We start from the raw sequence: 23,414 nt of genomic DNA on the forward strand, positions 1-23,414 counted from the left end.
TATCATTACTGAGTAAGCAAGCAGCACAGAACACACAAGTTTAAATAAATCAGAAAGCCAAAAGACAGCCTTTATCGCAGTCTGTGATAATATCAAGACTTTTTGTACTGTGCACTGTAGAGAATATCTTGCTTCACCTCAAGAAAAAGCTTTCTGAAAGCTTAAAATCTACGTATCAGTAAGGGGAAGCAGAAAAATGAGGTGGAAGTAGACAGCATAATATGTCTGGTTACAAGTACAGACCTAAAAAAACCAGTTTAGTGAAAAGATAAAGAAGACAAAAGAGCAGATAAACGGCATGAAGAAAACAACCCAAGCCAATTTCCCTTGTTAAAACTCAAGGTGAAAAGCACAGTGGATCAAACGAAGGCTCCAAAAGGAAACCCATTTTGATATACTACAGACAGTAGTGCCAAACTGCTAATGTGACTTTTGCAGCTACAGAGGGTAAACTCCAGTGTAATCACTGTTACTGGAGATAGGCCAATAGGTGCAGAAGTGCACCACACACACACAGAAATAGTGGAATAAAGTGAAAAACAGGCATTTTCTCTGTTCTGAAACATGCACAAAACAAAACAAAAAAGGAAAAAACTTGAAAAATCAATCTACACCAGTGTTTGAAGATAAAAGAGCATTAATCATACACTACACTGAAAGTAAAATGCTACTACTGGTAGTTTTGTTACACCTCACCATTAGCTGTAGCAACGTTACAACTCATTTTTAAGAGAATATTGAATTATTTTGGTTTCTAGATTTTATGTTTGTTTGATTTCAGTTTGAAACTTAGGAAAGGGGAATGGCAATACAGAAGCCTAAGTCTACCCAGATATTAACCAACAGGAAAAAAGAACAGTGGAAAAAAAAAGGTTAAGAATAACCAAACGGAAGATTCAAAGAACAGTAACAGTGAGCTGTATGAAATTATTCCTGTTCTTTTTATAGAAGAAAAAAAAATTGTGTAGTTAAGAAAGCAACACATCACTCATCCCAGAAAAGAACTGTCTATCTTAAAGTTGTAAAAAATAGATTAAAAAATAAAAAACAATACAAGAAAGTTCACTACTCTGGAAGACATGTAGGGGATATGTAGTCTCCCTCTGGAAGACTAATCCAAAAGTCAGGCTTGCTATACCAATTCTCCTTCCTTTGAAGGGTAAGAAGAGTTACTAATCATAACACACTGCTGCTGAAAAACGAAGTTTCTTAACACCTCTCACACCAGCTGTGTCTTAGTAGTCACTTAGCTGTGTCTTAAACTCAGTAAGTAGTGAGTTGAATTAGTAGGCCAATTCAACTCGAGCAAACGTCTATTCTTAGTCATTTTCTGGTTTGCTTGGTTAGCTTTCTTCCAGGTTACTGAGCGGAAATAGATCACTGAAGAATTCACTGAACATCAGAATTAGCAAAAAGAAGCAGGGACACCTTCTCCAACAATAATCTACTTTTTGCATCATCAAGCTGCTAAATTACTCCAAAACTATCTTCAATAACTTCTCCAAGGTGATTCCAGTAACTAAAACAAAAACAGGTCCTAAAGTTATTTTGCAGTAAACAAGCTGGACATTATTTTTTTCTATTAATTCAGAAGACACACTCCAGTCTCATCTCTATTCTACACCTGCATTTAGTCTTTCCTAGTTCAATAGGTGCCTCTGAATGCTTCCAGACAGAAGGCAATAAAAAGCAAAGGAATAGGGGAAGTTCTACCAGCTAACTCTGGATGCCTGTATTTGAACTTGTTAATGTTCTCATTTGAATCTACTGCAGTCTTAGAACATTAACATAACAAGATTATAAATGCTACTGCATACTTCTCAAGCAAGTTAGGCCACAACTTTCCATGATCAGAAAATACAGAAATTTCTATTGAAAATATATTCTGTAGGAACTTTATTCTGTATTTTTATAAAAAAATAAAAATAAGCCAATATGGTAACAGACAGACAAGAACGTGCCAACCATTCATTTTATTTTGCTGCAAATCTATACTTTCAGCAAAGGAATACGGATGAGTTACTCATTAACTACAGACTTCCAACAACTGCCAAAATCAGGCTCAACTGTTTTCATCACACAGTGACTTAATAACCCTTATGCCTTCTGTCAATAAGAGCATTACCTCTCAGGAAGCTTTACTCTACAAAAAGCAAGGTAATAATTAAAAAAATAAAGAAATAAATCTGTCAGACACTGGTAACAGGTTTGATTTTCTAAACAGCATAACAAAATTAACTCGTGAACAAGAAATGTGCAGCTCCTGTTTCAAATACTTGCTATACATTCTTTTCACGTTGGCCAAGAAATTTGGCCATATTTTACCTTAGGGATCATATAACCAAGAGAATCATTCTAACACCGACCTTACTTCTGATGGCACTTAGGAGAAGAAACTGGATCAATGAAATGTTTGAAGAAATAATCATAACAGATGCCACTCTTGATGTCTTAAGTGCTCCTACTCTCTTCATCTTGAAGTCTGTGTCAAAACCCAACGCTATTCATTCTTACTCCCACCTGAATGATCATCTCTCAAACCACTCAAAAGGGCAGCCCAAAAGTGCTGTGGTGAGGACATTCGGTTCAGTGTACAATTCAAGTATCTATTTCTGAATTCTCTGCAATTCTTTCTATGAACAGATGATAAGCACTCCATCTTTTACTTCTTAAAAAGATTTTGTCTTCTCTTTTTAATATATTGCTCACCATACATGAGAATCAGATTTGTACATTCAGCTCCTAGTTATCACATAGGAAGAGCATCAGCATTTGTGACCACTCAATATACGAAGTTAAGATCTACTGAAATTTATCAGTACCAACAAGTCTAAAAACGCTGCGCTGCTATCAGAAATTATGTTAACATACTGCTAGAGGCTTCCAGTGGGACTTCAAGACCAGTTCAATTATTTATGGAACTGCTTGAGTGCAAATAGTCTTCAAATACAAGGCTATGTGGTTTTTAAATCTCCTATCACATTAGGGTTAAATCTAGCATGAGGGGAAATCTGTGAGGCTGTTGCCAAGTTTCAATTAATTACGCATATTAGGTCCTACTTTCTAACAGGAGCAAGTATCAAGCAAATAAAGGAACTGATTTTTCCAAAATACTTGCTGTGTAAAGTTTAAGCAGAAAGGTCAAATTTTCTTTATTTAAAAAAACCAGTGCAACACTGTAACTAGTCCTTAAATAAAAGAAGACTAAAGTGTCATCCATCTGAACTAAACAGCCCAAGCAAAATACCCTGCAATTCCTGTGTTCTCCTCAATGTCGAAATGGGTGGATAAATTTAAAGCCTGCTCTCTCAGGAGTTGCTTTATAGGCAATTTTCTCCCAGTATCAAGGTCTGCAATTTCCATTTGGCTGCCAGTTTGCGATTAAATTCATCACCTTTATTATAAAAATGTGCTGCACTCCACGGCCTGCTGCACCAGGATCGTAAGGAAGACATTTTTCACTGCTAACAGCAGCATCATTCCAAGGCAGCCATCACATCCATTCAGACATTAGTGTCTCCAATGTAATGCAAGGACCTATCGCTCACCTGAAAAGCCCTAACAGCAGGTATACCTCAGAGGAGCTTCTTCACAGGTGGTACCTTTAGTACAACTTCTTCAGTAAAAGCCACCATTACACCTCCCGTGTTAAGTGCTTCTGAAAGTCAGCAGTTTAAAAACAAGTGTTGACATTAAACTTGCCTACTTGCATTAACCAAAAAATTTCTAAGAATAAAATCTCTCCACATACTGACTAGACCTTCACATATGCCTTGCACTCCTTACTACAAGACATTTTTGAGCAATCACTCTATAATTTTTATTGTTACATTCATTTTGTTTTCATAATAAATGTCCCTTTCTTTCCTACAAAAACTTTTTTCAGAAATTTCCACTCTCTTTTCCTACCTCCAAATGATATACTTTTTCTTAGAAGTTTTTGGACAAGCCTGAAAAATCCTCAGAAAAAAAAAAGTACGTAATACTGGCTATACTACATGTTTTAAGGTCCTCTGATAACGAAAAGGAAAGGCACAATCTTCACTTTGCTTCCTTTTTATAAATGCCACCTGAACTAAGCAAGATGTAATACAAAATTTGTACCTTAATAAAAATATATACTACTTGGAAGGACAAAGCAGTAATGTGATGGGTACAAATAGAAGTAAGAGCTAAGTAAAAGTCACATGCCAAATCTTTACGAAGCATGGGAGTCAAATTCATATTGGTTTGGGCTTCATTGAATAAGAGACTTTAAATTGCAGTAAAACAATGAAAGATAATATGTAATAAGCAATTAAAATTATTACCCTTTAGTATTCAACAAAAAAAAGAAGCACATATGTCATTTTAGCATGTGAAACAGCTGTATTGGTCACACTGAAAGGTAATCAAATTGCATTAGATGTAACCTATCTATCTGCACAGCATGAGAATTTCACATGTTGGCTTATTTGAATTTTACTCTGTTATCTTAACTAATGATGTACTTTAAAACGTGCATTTTTTACCATGTGAAACAGTTTTCAAAAATATTTTGTAATCAGATAAGCAAACAGGATCTCATAGAAAGCTGATGTATCTCAATAGTCAATCTATCTTAAGTAATTTCACTTTATGTGGCCACGTTAAGTGCAGATCACATTTGAAAGAATGTTGTTCTGGTCAACTCTTACAAGCCTTTGGAAAATGCAAGATAAATATGTTAAACCATAAGTCTCTGATACCTAGCTGTCAGAAGTTTAAAACTTATGGGCACACACACCAAAAAAAGAAAAAAAAAATTATCCTGGCACAACTGAGATGTTTTGTACTGTACCAGATGGGTCCCCATGAAATGAAAGGAAATGCAAGTGCCATCTAAACATTAGGGGCTAATAAAAATTACATACTGCATAGCATTAGCATCACTGTAAATTAGAGAAATCACCTGAGAAGCCATTTGGTGAACATGAACTCTAAAATACAAAAATTAAACAACCAAAGGCTCTTTTGTCCTATTTGTCTACAAAATTAACTTAAATTGCAACAAAAACTGGCAAACATTTGTTCACATTTCAGAATAATACCAAAAACTCTCTTCTGGCAATAAAAAATGGTATCTTGTCACACTGTAACTAATTGGTTTCCACTGCAATGCAGCACAGAAAGCAGATTTCAACTCTACTGAAAACAATAGCTTGGTATTTGCAAGCTGAAGTTCCCATTATTTCACAGGCCAGTGCATTCAACAGTTGGCACAACAAGTTCCGGGACTATTACATGAAATTATCAACTAGGTAAGATAATGCAGCATCAGTGTTTACCTCTTGCCATTATAGCAAAGTTGAGATTGGAGCTTTTCTAACTAAAACTATGATTAAAGAAGGATTACTGTTTTGTCATCATTAACTGCAGAATTAATTAAAACATGTTTTATTATAAAGGTGCCTCTGCAAAACACCAGTAGATATCAGATGATCGGCAACAACCAGCACAAAAAAAAAAAAAAAAAAAAAAAAAAAAAAAAAAAAGCCATGTGCAAATGTGTATTATTACATGCACCATGTTCTGTAAGTAAATTTAATGCTGCATTTTAAGAAATGCAAACATGAATTTTGCTTCCTGTTGAAAATAAAAATCTATTTGCATTACATATTAAAACCAGATAGTTTTAAATAAAACAAAACAAAAAAAAAAAAAAAGCACTTAAAAGTAAAGATTTATAATGCTGGAGTCTCTAATGTACATGTTCTTCATTCACAAAGAGAACATTTTAGTTCATTGAAGTACAGTAGATTCTCCCCTCTGCCTTCAGCAACCTGGTGTATAACTTTAAATTCCATTAGAAAAAGTAAGTAATTCTGATAATATTAAACCTTGCCCATAGAGACAACATTTATAACTCACTAAGTGCCTCCTACTATTATAAGGGAGAGGTATTAACAAGTACCACTACCACAAAGGGAGGGGGGAGGGAGAGAACACAGGAGATAGAGTGTACTCATGTCTATATACACACATGGTAGAAACAGACAGAGAATATTAAAACAAAACTAATATTTACTTTAACAGTCTGGTAGCCAAGATCTCTGCTTCTTGCATAATTAGAATGTTGAAGATAATGTAAGGTTTTATGGAATAGCATACAGGATCATCAGTTTTCTCTTCAGCTGACAAACTAACTGAACAATAGTCTCTTTTAGGAACAAAGTCAAAAATCAAGTTGAAAAAAGTGCAACCCACCACAGAAACTAAACATCCAATATTTAAACTGAATGCTAAGTTTAATTAATGTAATTTTTTAGCAGAATTGCACAGGCTCCTAACACAGCATAGATTTCATTTACACTATTTCCATCTATCTCTTAAATCTACCAGAAAAGTTCTTACAAATTAAGAGTTTAAGAGGATTGATTTAAAGAACAGACTTACTACACTAGCAGGACCTGTACCTTGACTGCTACGTATTAGACATGTTGTAAGTTCTTTTCTTTCCAAGCCCATTTATCATTAATGCTGAACAACAGGTCTATCACCTCATAAAGCTGTCCATTGTAAAGAGAAAGCTGGGGGGGAACCAAGGGAGATAACCTGAAACATTTCATGAAATATTTACAGCTAAAGGTACTTGAGCATCTGGAACTGGCTTTAATATCCTTGTTCATGAATGACAACAGTCTGACTATTTTAATGGAATTTAAATTGAAAGGTTCAGATGCCCTAAAGACGGTTTACTACTAAAATTATTCTATAATACCAGCATACCAATTTGAACTTAGTAGGTTACATCTCTTATATGTACTTTCAGTAATTAACATCTTAACATTTTGGAGCTCCAGTGTTGCAACCTGAACTCTATAGATTAATATAATTAGATTCTCTACATCTCAGCTGGGGAAAACATCATCATATTCACTAGCTCAGTAAATATGTAACATCAGGAAGTCCTAAAATAAATACAGATAGGTGAAACATGCTTCAATTCACATAATGGTGAACACCATTTTATTTTGATCTCACTGACGTTTCTTGTTCCAAATTTTTACTTCAGCCAATGGCCAAGGACAATTACTAAAATGCAAATGCCCTTAAATCACTGGTCTTCAACCTTTTCCACTTACATAACAACAAAAGGCTCCCAAAAAAAGCGAAGGCTCAGTGTAGCCTATTTAAAATCTCCCAGTAACAGGTTTCCTTTTCCTTTTTTATATGCAGCAACTCTCCATATGCAGTGAATCTGCAAACAGTAGATTGAAAAACACCATTCTGGTAACTCATATTGCTTTTCACTTAGCTCCATTAACTCTGCTAACAAAAAGATGCTGTCTACTTCAGAAAGAAAGTGGTCTCAAAGGTCTCTTTGAAAGACTATTTTGTTTTCATGCTATTTCCAAATACAACCCCTTCAGTTTAGGAAAGAAATCTCTTTGATGTTACTTTTTGCGCCAGTGACCACACAGTTTCGCTGATGGTGCTGCAAAATGAAATATGCCTGCTTTGTAGTTCTTTGCTATGTCAGAAAATATATGGGCAAGGAATGGCTACAGTGGCTCACTGTAACAAACACAAGAAAAAATAGCATAGATTGCATTGGAAAAAGACACTACATGCAGAGGAAATCTTGATTAGATTGTAAAAAGGTTAACCTCCTTTTGAATATCTCCATCTCTCGTAGGTGTAATGTATAATCTCACAACATTTGAAGGCTAAATAAACTGTTGTGTTATTTTTTAAATTAGTAACATTTTCTGAGCAAAAAGACATCTCAGAGGTCAAGGAAATAGATCATGTTTTTTTCTGTTCCTTTCATATAATGATCTGTTTAATTTAGCAGTTTCAAAACCAACACATAATGAAACTTTTGAAGTTACTTATACAGTAATGTGTTTTTTTTAAATATACTGTGTTCTTTCTACTAATTTTTTCATTATATCAATATTGATAGGCACATACTGTTGTACCTATATAAGTGGTATTAAGCTTCATTAATTAGCTCAACAGCCTGAAAACTACCCACATTTCATCCCTAGCAACATTTATTCCTTCATTTACCATGGAGGGGGGAAAAAAAAGCCCCAACTTTCCATGGCTAGGGAGGGTGTGGGAAAAGATAAAAGTTTATAGCACCATAAGTTTTTTTCAACTATATTACATCCTGTGAGAAACTACTCATCCATGACTAGACTAAGAAAAAAGCTCCTTAAATGTTAGTGCTTTATTAGTATCCCATCTTTTATCTGAAATTTAAAACTAAGAGCATACAATAAAATTTTGAAGGAGACATTGCAATATACTTCCAATTATTTACGAACACATTTTAGTTATTAACGACTGCTGAAAACTTTTAGACCAGATGCTCAATCCAGAAAAATTTACTAGAAATGTAGTTTAATCTGTGCAGCAATTTATGCTATAATATACCATGACACTATACTAGTCATGACTGCTATACAACATACCAAGATGTTTGATACACATTTCAATACTGAATTGTGCTCAGGGCTCAGAAAGCCTGTACATACAGGTTTTATATCCTAAAGTCAGTCAGCAGGCAGAAAAAAATCCATATGAAGAGCCCCAACAAAGTAAAAAAAAAACTTGAATATTATTACTTTAAATTATTCTCCATGTATCAAGTGTTCAACAATTTGATATAACAAAAAGCAGTCAAAAACAATTCTAGTATAAACCATACTAAATGGGATTAGAAAGACCTGTGCACATGACAAAAGCCACTTAGTTATGCTATTAGGCTGATAGAAGAAAATCCCCCCTCAAATTCCCAACTATTTTCTTTATCCTGGAGGTGAAAATATTAAAACTTAAAGTAATTAGTAAGTGAAGTAACAAAGTAACTGAAACATGTGAAATCTAAGAAAGGCTAACACAGAAGTTGAAGGAAAATTAAGGTCAGAATAAACTAAATCTGCCTCAAAGTTAATTTATCCAAATTTCTCAAGTCAAATAAGGTTGCTGAGACTGCAAAGATCAAGAGATTTTGAAGACAAGTCTGTCTTCAAAACATAACTCACATTTATCAATACTAAAGACCGAGGTAAATCTTTTTCAATGAAAGAAAAACCAGCTGTCCATCTCTCATTTTAAGTGCTGAATCCAGTAACCTTTCTGGACTGTAGAAGGGATGCGTTTCTCTTCTATTCAGCCGAGCACAAGCGTGTGGTCCCTCCTCACTTAATTACTCAGCGCACACCTAAGTAGCAGCTGCCATCCCTCAACATCCCAGCGCTGGCTGGAGCAGCCATCTACTGCAGCATCCATCTCTCTGCAATTCATCTTCGTCAGCTTTCTTGCTGACACTCTTCAGAGCTGCCTAGCTGATGAATTGCTCTGTTATTCATCCTATGTTAATCCGAGGCTGACGCAAGAATACCTTGCTGAAGACACTTAACAGTATTAAAACTCAGAACTACCAAGTGCCCCCAGTGTGCATTAAACCTCCCATTTGGAACCAACATGATTCCTCATGAATAGTTATGAATAACATACAGTTACTAAATCAATAGGCACTAGGTTTATGTACCCCATCACCTATAGACAAAGCTTCCACACAGTTCCTCACTCCCCAGCTACATCCAAATTATGAGAAGTTGGAAATACTTTGATCCATACAGAATTTAACCTCAATTAACCCTATAATTAAGATGATATAGAGAAGTTTTCCCCTTCCTCCCCATCAAAATGTCAGTATATATCTCAAATGCCACAGGTCCTAAAAGAATGTTTGAAGTTCGTAACTTCAATAAGCTTTTCTCAAGAAAGCAAGTTATACATTTTCTCCCTTCTAAAATGGATTTGATCCTTACATAATGTTTTTTCTGGTTTTGTTTTTTTTATCAAGGATTATGCTAGTCTTGTCAGAAAAATAAAATTTATCCAGAGAATGAACACAAAACTACTACAAGAAGTTTCAAAATATTACTCAAATCTCTGTAAACATGTTATTAGAACAGCCAAATATAACTCTCTTCTAAACACAAATATAGGCACTGATTTTATACTTGAGATACTAAAGTATCATTCTTCCTCTGAAGATGTTTTAATACGCATATAATCAATCTTCCTGATAGAATCTTTGTTAGAATTGAATTTTGATCCCTACCACATCATCTGTGCTCAGATTTTGTTCAAGTCTATTTGAGCACAAAGTTGACATAACTACATGAAAAGTGGGAGCAAAAGAACGTGCATGTCAAGTCTTGCTTCAGGTTGATTCAGAGGCAGTATCAGATTTCCATAAAAGCCTCAAGTGATTTAAAGCAGCAGTAATTCCCTCGTAAACTGACTGTATATGAGCCTCTCTGACTATGCTTATCTTTATAGATGATAAGATACTTAAGCAATTAAAGGACTATCAGCAACTTGTCTCTACCAATGTCTAACACACACCACGTTCGCGCTGCACAGCCAATCTTCGCAGCAAAAACATCACACTTTAAACAAGACAGCTGGGCCTATTACAGCATTTTAACCTTCAACTTTAACACACAAACCAACTGCTACGGGAACACGCCTGACAGATTGTACACTAAGTATTTAGGCAAAGTTATTTTGTAATTTTGGGCGGGGGTTGACAACTGCGACAACTTTCTGAGAAATTGTCCATGCTGCTTTATGCTGGAGGGGTGCAGCTCATGCTTCTTCAAATTGAGATAAACTGAAACTAACTAAAAGCAGTATGATCAGCAACACTGCCCAAAAGCAAACAGCATCATATCAGAAAATTATTTTCTTGTGTTCTCCTCCTCCTCCTCCCTGTTTCTGTAATGAAACCGAAGATATTCACAGCAAAGAGACACGGATTTGGCCTGCTCTGCATTTAAAAATTGAAAATTGCACATCTACTTTTAATATAATTATTTGCAGGTTATTAGATTAAGCTGCATTGAGAAGTATATTAACTGGTTTGCTACTGCTTCAAAGTCTGATAAATAAATGGAAGGATTATGCAACATGAGCTGAATGTTTTATTTTAGCTGCCATTTAAACTTATGAACCAGAACATTAGAGTTGTATTAATACTTGTGCTAGCAAATCTGTTGCTTATTTTTTAAAATTTCAGGCACCTGCCATCTCCTAAACATTAATGAAAAAAGTCTTCCATAACTAGGAAAGGACACTTTGACCAACTAATGGCTACAGAGATTTCTAAAGCAGTTCTTTAATCAGAATTAGAAAAAATCCACAAAGATCCATTATTTCAACAACTAAAGGGTTTAAAGAATTCAGCAAACTCTGACTTCCATCTAGTGTCAGCTAGTCTGCAAATAAGCACATCCTTAAAATTCTGAATGGACCAGATGCACAATCAGTTGACATCAATTAGGAGCTTCAGACTTTTAAGTAAATGTTTAAGCAAATGCACTTCCCTCCCCAAGGCGCTGCTCTACATCTTCAGTATCGAGCCACCTCAGCCACCGTGCCAACACAGCTGCTCTGAGATCACACACGGGGAGTGAGATCACAGCTCTGATCCAGCTGAAAAGAAAGCCAGCACCACACAAAAACAAACTCAAAAAACCCCTGACCGGTACAGAATATCAGCTGACCTTTTAATCCCGAAACTGATCTACCAGATAAGAGTATAAAATACTGTATTATCTTCCCCTGCCTCTGCTCTGACATCAGCAGCCACTCTGAGGCACTACTCCCTAGATTACCTAGGAGTAACTACCCAGCAAAGCAACAAGATTTTAATTATTTGTCATGCTGGGATGCTTTTAATTTTGAAACCAAGCCTTAAAGAAACGTCAACATTTGTAAGGTTGTGCACCACTGAAATGTTAACTGCTCCAACTATGAATACCCTCGGATTTCAGTGAGTTATCATCCAAATTGCTTCACGGTTTATCCCTTCTAAAAAAGGGGATCCTGAAGACCTTCCCGCATGGGCACTTCCTGGAGTTCTGCAATTACAGTACAAAGTATCAAAACCTTGCTCTGGTACCACCTGTGCTGGAAACACAGAAAATCCCTCCAACTACAGAATGAAGTAAAGTAAACCTATTCAAGTGCAGCTGCAAAACAGTCAAAAATATTTTTAAAAGCAATTTTAAAAATTTACTTTCAGGGTGCTACTCAACTATGCACCACTAAAAACACTGAAACATCAATAGCTACATACTGCATTTCCCTTCAAGAGAATGATTTTTTGCATTCAACTGAAAAATAAAATTTACTATTTGACACCAAGTATAAAAAAAATCAATTCTCAAATGAAAACTAACTGAAAATGTAATTTCAATTTCTACTTACTATTTCAAACTATGAGAATAAAATAAATAAAACCCTTTTAGTACTACCATACTTATTCCAACACTAATGCTGCTAAAAATACTGCAGGGATCAAAAAAGCTGCAACTTCTAGTGCTGAACTCAGACAACAGAGGTTTAAGTAACACAACTCCAACTTGCACTGTCTTGTTCTCAGACACGCAACTAGTCTACAAAAACCACTTTTAATGGAAGCAAGAATAACACAGCGGAGGGGCAGTTTTGCTAATGAAGCCAGATATTATTTCTCTTTAGTGTTGTCACAGCTGTTTTGTTCATTCATGCATAAATTGTCCCAAAAAATTTAAGCTCTGCTATTAAAAAGCTAACTCCACTTCTATTAAATGTTTCCAAGAAAAACAACCAAAAGAAACACAAACCTGGACATTAAGTGCATTGTATTTGTTATACATAGTACTTTCTGAAGTCAAAAGTTAAAATGTAATGTTGCCTAACTTTCAGCAACCCCACTCTTTATCTTAGCACAGCAAAGGTATATAATTCAGATCATAAACATTACACCTATTGTCTGTTTCAGGATTCAAACAGTAATTTCAATGTCCCTCACAGACACAGTTTTTCCTGCTAGCAAGCCAAAGATATAGCTCATGTGGTACTTCTACTGACCTAACCAACACACAGTGAGTGTAAAAACACTAGCAGTTTTACTGTTCCTACTAGTTTTCTTAGCACTGAGTTATTAAATTTCAATGAAATGTCAAAATCAACAGAAGACTTTTATAGTCTGCATTCTGACTAAAATCAGTACAGAAAAATTCACATGGCTGGAATGAGATGTCGTGAGTTATGTTTCAATAAAGACAAGGGTCAGTGAATGAGGGCATTTCATTAGTTCACAGCTTTCCTGGCAATGCATTTCCCCCAGCTCCCCCCTCTCCCGCCCCTCAACATTCCATATAAGCAGTCAAATATAAACCATCAGTTTCTATGGCAGACTCCAGCTGTACTTCAATCAGCCCGAGCTGTCAGGATGGTCTGGTAATTAACGTTAACACAGGTCTATCCTGTCAGCCACAGAAATACACCAGATCAGCATCTAATAATACATCTAATTAATAGGATACCTGCATCACTGTGCATTCTCAAAAATGGAGAACACTTGATGGTTACAGACAGTAATAAAAGACAATTCAAACGCGCTTGCTCTTCTAAAAAAGTCTACACAATTCAAATAATTATAAGCATCCCATTCCTGACTTGGCATTGTGTAGTGTGCTCAGAGGAAAAAAAGTTTTAATCTAAGAATGACTGAAACAGATAACCTGGTCAAAAACATTACTAACCCACAAAAGTGACAATCCATCTCGTGTCTAGCCTTCTCTTCACACCCACAGCACTCATCGAACATCAGCAACTTTCTATCTGTTGATGCAAGTTAACTTTATTTTGATAATCAGGACATTTTTAGTGCACTCTTAAAATATATAGAGTTTTTCTCTGTTGGTGCTTAGGGGTTTTTTTCCCCATTTTACTATAACATTAACCAACACACCTCCAGCTCTTGCCCTTGTGCATCACAAAAGCGCTGTGTGCCACTCCCTAATCTAATCCACACTTGGTCAGTTGCTTCTAACCATTGCAAGGGATTTTTATATGGCAACAGTTGTTTTAAAAATTACTGCACTCCGTTTCAGGGGAGGAAAATGCACCTCAATTCCAACCTTAATAAAACAGTTGCACTAAGCAAAAATGATGAATTCAAACAGGCCTCTCCCAGTTTAACAAGTCCTTTATACATCTAAATCTGTGGTTACTCTTATGTAAAAATTTTTAAAAAAATAAACCAAAGACAAATATTTTAACAATCAATTCTCGGTAGGAAACGGGAACAAACCACTTTCAAAGCATGAGAGTAAAACAACCGTTTTGCTAACATAAAACTTGTATCAATTTAAAAATATCCTTTTTTATATGTCAGGTGACTGCAATCATACAAATGCTGCAGATACAGCTCCAAAAATAACATATTCTAAAAAGAACTGAACTGTTAGTGTTTTAAATATTTTTCCAAATCCCAAAAAAACTGCCACAGCTTCTTAAGTGCAATGGAGCTTTTGGTTTGGCGTTATAAGAGGCTGCGCCAGGGTATTAAAGCAGCTCCCTCCCTCCGCCAAAAAATAACCAAACACCCACGCCTCAAAATAGATCTTACAAGGTTTCTGAATACAAGTTCTAGAAGCATTACAACCTTGTTATTACAACACATTCATAAATCAGAAAAACACCTCAGACCATTAACTTTTAAAAGATAATTAGAGAACCAAATTCAAAAGAGTACTAATGATAAGCAGCACACAAATAATACTCAATGCTCTTGTGGCATGCTGGTTTGACAAATTTAACATTAATACACCAAGTTTAAAAATTAGTCTGAGACTCTCTGGGCAAACACCTTTCGTAAGGCCTTTATCCCAAAGAATATTCATCCCTGAATACTGCATTAAGAAGCACATTTTTAATGAATTAATGAGGGTCTATTGCAAGATCTGATACAACTGAAAAAACTGACATGCTAATGTGGCCAGTGCCCCTCCATCAAATCTGACAAGTCAGCAAAACCCTAGCTAAGCACAGGCTACATTTACATAATGACAAACAATAAGGTCATGTACAAAAGTAACTAGATAACTTCCCAGGGAGAACTCATTTACAACACTAGAACACAGTTCTTCAGCCCTACTTCATGCAAACATTTTGGTTAATACACCCAGACTGACATAAAAACTGCACTCTTGGGCTCTAAGCTCTCCAAGTTCACATGCACTTTTCTCAGTGAGAAAACTAAACAGAGAGAGCAACATTCACAAAAAATTTATCCTCATACTGCCTAGCTGGATGCTTTTACACTAGCTTTGTTATACCTGGTAGACAGAAAGAGGCAGCCTATTCGACACAAAAATAGATTTATCTCCAATAGCTAGACGCACGGTTTAATTTACATTTAAAGGTAGACACACTTTTCAGTCACCTTCAAGATGGTTTTGAAGGGAAGATGCAGGGTTTTGAGGTACAAGTCACTTAGGAAAAATGAATTCTTGATAAAGTCTACTTCAATCTCTTTTTGAAAACAGTTCAGACCACAGGTGTGATCTGTGTACATTCCAATCAGGTGCAAGAGTCTATGCACTTACAGGTTCAAGAAAACAAAATGTAAATTTAAAAATTGGACTACTCGAATCTCAGTAAATAGCTCTGGCACATTTTTTCATAGTCTGCTGAAAGAATACAACTGAAGCACCTCAGTAATTTCAACCTGTCAGCATGCTACTGAGAAGTCTGAAATGTCCAATTCAGTTTTTAAAAACAGTGCAAGAAAACAGGTACAACTCTATTCATTGTCCACAAAGGGGAGCATTAAAATATAAAAGTTGCCAGAAAAAAAATCTAGGTTAACAGCATAAAAGTTTGTATCTCAAAAGCTTAAGGGAAAAAAAAAAAAAAAAAAAAAAAAAATCAGGTCACATTTGATGGTGCAAACAATTACAGGAAATACAGCCTATTCCACATTCAGGAAAAGCCCTCTCTTCCCACAGGTTTGCACCAGTCTGATAAAAACAATTCAGCTTCCTAGTTATTATGATGTGATCTTTAAACATCCTTGCTAATCCACAGAAGCCTTATTTACACATAACAAGTTAAAAGCACACATATGGAAAAATAACTGTAACCTAAACAAAACCATAACTTTCACATTTTATGAAAGTATTTCTTAAAAAAAAAAAAAAAAAAGTCTCCTCAATACACTTCTTACATTTAAGCTAATCTTCAAAAACAAAATGCTGCAAGACAGAGACCATCTACTAAGTTAAGCACCAAAATTTTCCAAGATCAAAAAGTAGGATAGAGTTCAGAAAGGAAAACATGCTTTGGATAATGCACACAGCATAGAAATAGCCCCCCAAAAAAGCAGATGCACATTCTGTAACCTAACCAGATTAGATGTACCGTTCACCTAAACCCACAGGTCTCTTTCTATCTCTTGTGGCATACAATTACAAGAAGTAACCACAGCTGAAGCCCATTTAGGATCTGTTTTTAAATACCAGCATATAACAATAAATAAATAATAATAAAAAATTACCCTAGCATTCCAGTAAGGAAAGCAATCCCACCTTTTATTTGTTTGAATTCTTAGGGTTGTAACTTTATTTCTTCATTTTGATCAGCACACAAAATAAAAGGCAATGGCTGATCATAATATTATTCTTCTAAAGAATAGGAAGCATAAACAAAACCTTCAGGAAAATGGTTGTATTATAACTAAAAATAAAAACCAGCACCTATCTAAAGCACACAACAACAAACTAGAAGAAGCAAATCAAATTACTGGGCGGAGGGGGTAAAGAGGGAATGTGAACCCTGTAACTTTATTTTTAGATTATATACACCTATATATATATATCTACGCACTTGCCCCAAATACTTGGTATTCTCAAGGGTGCTGGGAAACAACTGATGGAACCATGAAATAATACACTTTTCAGCAAGCACATTAAATCCTGTGGACTTTTCCAGCAAACCTGTAGTTTGCTATTACTGAACTCTTCTGCTGGAGGATGTTACTGGAGCATACAAATCAAGATATTTAACACAGCTCCCACTGGTAACCAGGATAGGTGTTTTACAGGGACAAACAGTTGTTCCAGCTTCTCAACTGTTCACTGCTACTGCCTGTAAGCATACAACACGTGGAGGTCCATGCAAATACAGATACCTGCACAAATCCACAAGTATTTTGTCATTCTTTGGGGTCTTCTACCAGATTTGATAATTCTACTGCCCGAGTCAATAGTGGTGCTGGCGGACTCACGCCTCAGAAAAAAAAATAACTGGCGCCCCTTAGTGTTCAAATTCTGAAGTCTTGAAGCAATTTACTAGATTTGCATGAAACTTTTTTTTCAACATTCCAAAAAGTTTTCTGCCTCCACAATACTTCCACCCAACTGCCAACGTAAACAGGAAAAGCTGAAAAGCTTAAAGGGATCGCAGGCTTCTTCCAGAGACCATTTAGGAACACAGATTGTACTTTATTTGCTTCTCTTTTGAAGAAGAGAGTGAAGAATAGTTCCAACACAGTCCTTAAACTCTGTCAGCAAGAGTCTCGAGAGCCCTCGTTCTGGAACTCCAAGACTTTGCAAACAGACTTCCAGAGTTTTCAGTATTTCGAAACATACGACAAGATATAAGTATTTCGGGAATTCATTCCTTTTTCAGTGTTCCTTTTGCATAGGGCAATGTTTTTCTTCCTTTTGTTCTCTGAAAATAAAAAAACAGCTTCAGGCCTCCTCTGGCCAAATACATAAAGTTGAAGAGATTCAGGAATTTAAAAATCCATTATCAAGCCCCTGGAAGGCTTGTTTGTGCTGTAAAGGAGCCTTCTCCGTGAAGTTTCTTCTTCATGTTTATTGCAATCTAACTATTCTGAAGAGGTTGCTCTTGGTGACCAAGAATCTAAGTTCTAAACAGTTTTGCTTTTCACGTCCACATTTGCTCCAAATATAAAAATCAAACTACTCCAAACGTCTTGAAAATAGAAATAGACTCTCCCATTATAATGCTTCCCACAATCCATATTTCAGTATTCTTCACCTTTTGTTTGGGTTTTTTTAAACTCCTCTATCATGTATTTCAGAAGGTAGCATTTTCTCGACACGCTATTTTTGTGCCGTACTACAGTCGCTATCTCATTTTTACAGTCTTGGCAGAGGGCGGGGAGTTGTTCTACCAAATATAACCAGTTCTTTCATCTTCCGAGGTCAACAACTTCCCAAACTTCTCTTAGCGAGGAGGAATACATCCGCAAACAAGAACCCTAACTCAAAATCTCGAAAATCTGTACTTCATACTAAAGAATCCCAACAAGTTGAAACTGTATAAATAATTTATGTTCACATCATATTCTACAAAGCTATCAAATACGATTAAACAAACAGGTCTAACTCTTCAGAAAGCTTAAGTTTCAAGTTATAGGAAAGGAAATGCCTTTGACAAGAAAAACAAACCTGTGAAACCCAGTACAAGGCGAATTTAAAACACTAAGAACAAGTGTTCCACCTCATTTTTTATACACAGTGGGTCTGCGACTGTAGTGGGAAAACGTATGGGACACAGGAAGTTCCCAGCTCGCAGTTTTCCTTCTAATTTCTAAAGCGTGATTAATTATTTGTGAAATCTTAACCTTAAACAAAGTTACTAGGGGAAAAACTGGGGGTATGGGGGGGGCCTCGCCCCGTGCCAGGAGCGGGTGCGGGGCTGGGGTGGACATTTGGCAGGAGCAGACCAGCCAATTTCGTAATCCTTTTTGTTTCTTCCCTTCACTAAAGTCACACGCAGGAGTCCTTCAAGTTTAGTTTCTTTAAAAGGTAAGGATAGCCGAGAGAAGAATTTGCTCGCTTCCCTCGCGATATAGGAAAATCGTAATTAGTTTGTGGCCAGTCCGGGTTGGGGTAGATCTGGAGCTGAAGAAAGAGCTCAGCCCCCCTCCGCCTTAGTCATTCAAGTCCAAGCAGCTTCCAGAAGAGCCAAATCCCGAAACCAAACACCCGCGGCCCCCCCGGCGGGGGCCCTGGGCCGGGCGGCGGAGCGCTCGCAGGGCGCCGGCAGGACCCCCGTGTCCCCGCCGCCGCGGGAGGGAGGGACAGGGATGGAGGGAGGGAGGGGAGCGCCAGCCGCCCGCCAGCCTTTCCCCTCCTCCCTGCCTTCCCCCAGAGCGCATTCCTGAGCTCCTCTCCTCGCTCCCTCCCCTCCGTGCTGGAGTTACCCTTCCCCCGGTTTAAGGAGATAGAGCGGAAAATGGTAAAAAGGAAAAAAAAAAAAAAGGAAAAATAAGAGGGGAAAATCTTCCGGGGGGATCGGGGACCCGCGCGGCCGGGGCTGCCTCTCCCCTCCCACTCGCTCCCCGAGTCCCCCGGCACCGCGCGACGGCGGCCAGGGCGGGGAGAGCCCGCACTTCCCCTTTGTTTTCGGCTCCCAGCCGGGGCCGGGAGCGTGCGGGGAGCAGCGGGCAGAGCGGAACAGGCCCCGGGCCGCCCCCGCCGCCCGCCGGGCCGGGGCGGGGGCCGAGCGGGATCCCCGGGCCGGGGAAGGCAGGGCAGGGCGACGGGGCGGGGGAGGGGGCGGCCGGGCGAGCGCTTTTACCTTCGTCCAGCAGCCTCTCGAGGTGGTTGAAGATCCCGCAGAAGTTGGGGAGGCTGCTCATCAGCTTCTTGTCGTTCATCAGCTGCATCAGGTAATCGGGGCTCGGCTTCGGCTTCTCCTTGGTTTCCATTTCCCCAACCATATTCCAAGCCCGCGCAGAGACGGCGAGCGCCCGCAGCAGCTCTGCCGAGCAACGCGACCGCGGCACGGGGCGCCCGGCTGGATCCGGGCGGGCAGGGAGGCGGTGGGGGAGGGGAGGGGGCGGGGAGGGGAGCTTCCCCGAGGAAGGAGGAGAAGGAGGAGGATTCAAATCCGGAGACAAACGCAGACCCGCCGCTGAGTCCCAGGAAAAAAAAAAAAAAAAAAAAAAAAAAAAAAGGAAAAAAAAAAAAAGAGGAAACTCGGTAGAAACCCCCGTGCGGGCTGCGCCCTCCTCTCCGAGCACAAGGACCCGCCGCCGCCTCTCGGTGCCGCCGCCGCCGCTCCCCTGCTCCGTGCGCCCTCGGCCGGCGCAGTCCTCGGTGTGTCCCCCCTCCTCCTCCTCCTCCTCCCGCGCACACACACGCTGAGCCCGGCTCTCCTCTCGGCGCTGCCCCCTGTCTCCGCGGCGGGGGAGGGAGGGAGGGAGGGACGCGCGGGGCGGGCGGGCGCTGCTGGCGCGGCTGCCGCTTCCGAGGAGCCGCCGCCGGTGTCTCCCCGCTGTTGCCGCCGCTGCTGCTGTTGTTGCCGCCGCGCTGCGCCTGGCGTGTGTCCTCCTCCTCCTCCTCTCCGCCTCCCTCCCGCCCTCCCGCCGCCGCTGCTGCTGCCGCCGCCGCCGCCGCCTGTGGCTGCTGAGTCTCAGCCCCGCCGCCGCCTCCTCACTTCTCCTCAGTTCGCTCCGGAGTTCGCTTCAGTTCAGGCTGCGCTGGCAGCAGCGGCGGCGGCGGCAGGAGGGGAGGGGGCAGGGCCCGCGGGGGTGGGACACGCCGGGGGCGGGACCAGGGGCGGGGCGGCCGCTGCCCGGCGGCGGCGGCGGCAGCGCCGCTTGGCGGAGCCGCAGCTGTCTGTCCGTCCCTCCCTCGTCCCCTCCCTTCCGCTCCGGGGGCCCGGGGCGGCGGCGGGGGCACAGCCGGCTTCCCGTGCGGCTCCCGCCCGGCCCCGCCGCGCGGAAACACGCGCGCGCGCACGGAACTCTCCCAAACAAAGTCGCGGCGCGGCGCCTCCGGGGCGGGGACGCGTCACGTGCGCTCCCCCCGGGGGCGGGGACAGCCCCGCCGGGGCGCGCGCGCTCCCGCCGCTCCGCGCGGCCCCGGTGTCGCGTGGCGGCGGTGGGGCGTGGGGGGGGCAGGGCAGGTGCGCGCGGGGGCCGCGGCCGCGCCTGCGCGCGCGGGCGGTGGGCGGCGCGGACGGCGCGAGGAGCGGTTCCCGGCCGGTCCCGGGGCCGCGGGGAGGCCGGCGGAGCGCCCCGGCCGCCGCCCGGCACGGCGGGGGGGCCGGCGGAGTGCCCCGGCCGCTGCCCGGCACGGCGAGGGGGGTCGGCGGAGCGCCCCGGCCGCTGCCCGGCACGGCGGGGGGGCCGGCGGAGCGCCCCGGCCGCCGCCCGGCTCCGCGGGGGGCGAGGCGGGAGAAGCGGGGCTGCCGGAGCCGCTCTCCCCGGCGGCGGGGCCCCGGCAGCGGCGGGCTGGCGGGCACGGCCGGCCCACTGAGCTCCTTTCCGGCCGAGCCTCCCGGCAGGGCTGCGCGTCGCCCTCGTTGCTTGTAGGGCAGCGCCGCGTTTTGGCACCAGCCGTGGCTTGTTTGGCGGGTGTGGATGGGAGACGTGACGGGAGCAGCGGTGTCCGGCAGCCAGATCCACAGTTACCGTGCTCCTTCCACTGCTGCCGCAGAGGCAAAGCAGCGCGACGCGGTTCCTTGTACGTATTGCTCCTTCCCCACGCTGCTACTCGGTGCTCTTACTCGATGTTTAGCACTCAGGAGGCTGGCAGGAGGCTTTGAGGCAGCTCGCGGTAGCGTGGGAGAGCTTTTGTTACAAATCTTTATAAAAATCGCTTCATCCTTCACGCAGCTCGCTGAATGCAGTTGTATTTCACAGGACTAGGTATAAAGTCTAGCTGTTGTTTGTTCTGTAAATTCAAATGCATTTCAATACATACTGTACAGTATTTGATGATATTTTCAATGCTAGGTTAATGGTAATTAACAATACTTTTTCCTAAACTAAAAAGAAACAGAATCACGTCATCTTGACAGTGTCATTGGGTATTGTCAAGCATTGTTAACTCTGCTTTTCCTGAAAAATGTGCGTTGACAAAAACTCGTAGTTCTCATAACAGTAAGAATTCCTTGGATTATTGCATTATATCCAGAGTTTTTTGTATATTCCCCCTTTAAACAGGTAAATAGAACTCATTATTTGGACATTGGAGTTTTTCTTTCATTTCAGGGTTTTGTTTACATTAGTAGAAATCAATGGCTTATGTAAGGTAAGTCAGTCTTACTGCTTCCATCCTTAAAAGATTGTATATTCAGTAAGAAGAAAATATTATCTTTGTTATCAAAGAATAGCAGCGTTGCAAACCATTATTTTAAATATAGATTCTTATTTCATCAATAGCATGCCCACAGCACACCGCAGTATGGTTATGGATGACAAAACAATGCGGTTCTGTTTAGTAACATAATTGTGTTTGCTCTATTCCAACCTTGTTTTAAGAATGTGACAAGCTAAAATGCAACTTTAATGCTTAACAAAATTGCCATCGTTTTGCTTTTCGTAGACCAGTCTGGACAATGATGCATTTTTGTAGCCATTTTTTGACTGGTGAGTGAAGGCTCCTTTTAACCCTGAGAAACCGTGCTGTGGATCCTTCCATTTGATTAAGGGCATCTGCTGAACAGCAAGCCTTCCTCTTAAAATTAGATGAACGTTGATGATGTTAGAGTAATTGTTCTGGACTGATGATTCTCACAGTTAAAATAGCATATGGAGACTTTTTTTTTCAGCAGATTTGGTGCAGCTGTTTCCATACCACTTCATTATTGCTTCCTGCACATAAAGAATTTCCAGTGCTCGAAAATAAGCAGACACTACAAGGTAAGAAATAGCAGCACAAGGTGTTGTGCAGTAACACCAGTAACCTACTAATAGGAACAATATAGTTTGTCCTGAGGTATTTTGTGCTCATTTAGTGGAGACTGAGATGGTGCACACCAACACTTGCAGTATCACTTATGCCGGTGCAATGCAAAATTCAAGCTCTAGTTTGCTCAGTTGTTAATCTGAATTATTTTCTCAGTCAGAAGAGTACAGATATTGAGACAAAGCTATGTGATGAAGCTGCCAATTTAATTAGGCATAATTTACAGGAAAAATTCTTATCCTTGATTTTTCCCATAAATACTTCAAAATTCTGGATTTAAGTCTTAAAAAAAAAGCCCTTGGAAAAGCAGAACATTTTAATAAAATGCAAGATCTCGTCATTGGTTTCAAATAGGGAAATCAGCATGATATCCTTCTTTAGCAAGGATACAGTAAAAGCCAGAAAAGTTACCTGAAAGCCCCTCTTAGCATATGTTATGTTCTGCTCTCTCCCTTTACCTTCCCACACTCCCACATTATAAAGAAGGGTGTTTTAAGGGTTCCTGGGAGAATAAAGTGAATTAATTTGCTCTAAAGAGCTGTGAGAAGGCATAGCTCCCATCAAGACTGGCATGACTGCAGCCTGATTTATTAAAGTACTAGAAATACTTTTGCACTCTCTTAATTTTATAGCTTTCCCGTGGGGGAAGAAGGCTGGGGGGAGGACATGGTACAGGGCTGGGTGAACAGGTTCTGTGGATATGGGAGAGAGGTTGTGTGGTGTTGATATCGGGGAAGGGGAGGGGGCTGGGAGATGAGGTTGCTTAGTCTGTTTCAAGATAACCAGGTCCTGAGGTCTTGTAATGTTCTTTAGGTAACTCCCCAGTGTCCTAACTTCTATCTAGACACAAGCAGAAATCCCTAT

General features: G+C 40.4%; 1 protein-coding gene across 10 annotated transcripts in view; it reads right to left on the bottom strand.

Moving 5' to 3' along the window:
- Positions 1-20,288, bottom strand: part of QKI (QKI, KH domain containing RNA binding) — a 149,216-nt gene extending 128,928 nt beyond the window's left edge. Inside the window, exon 1 of one of the 10 annotated variants that reach the window (XR_008839992.1) lies at positions 19,432-20,288. Coding sequence is in view for 6 of the 10 variants with exons in the window: in XM_056486219.1 (XP_056342194.1) it covers positions 19,432-19,573 (142 nt within the window). In the remaining 4 variants the exon portion in view is untranslated. The remainder of the gene's footprint in view (positions 1-19,431) is intronic. The other 9 variants (XR_008839991.1, XR_008839994.1, XR_008839993.1 and 6 more) reach the window with 9 other exon arrangements.
- Positions 20,289-23,414: the final 3,126 nt, after the last annotated feature.

The sequence above is a fragment of the Oenanthe melanoleuca genome, chromosome 3, assembly GCF_029582105.1.
Source record: "Oenanthe melanoleuca isolate GR-GAL-2019-014 chromosome 3, OMel1.0, whole genome shotgun sequence".
Classification (NCBI taxonomy): Eukaryota; Metazoa; Chordata; class Aves; order Passeriformes; family Muscicapidae; genus Oenanthe; species Oenanthe melanoleuca.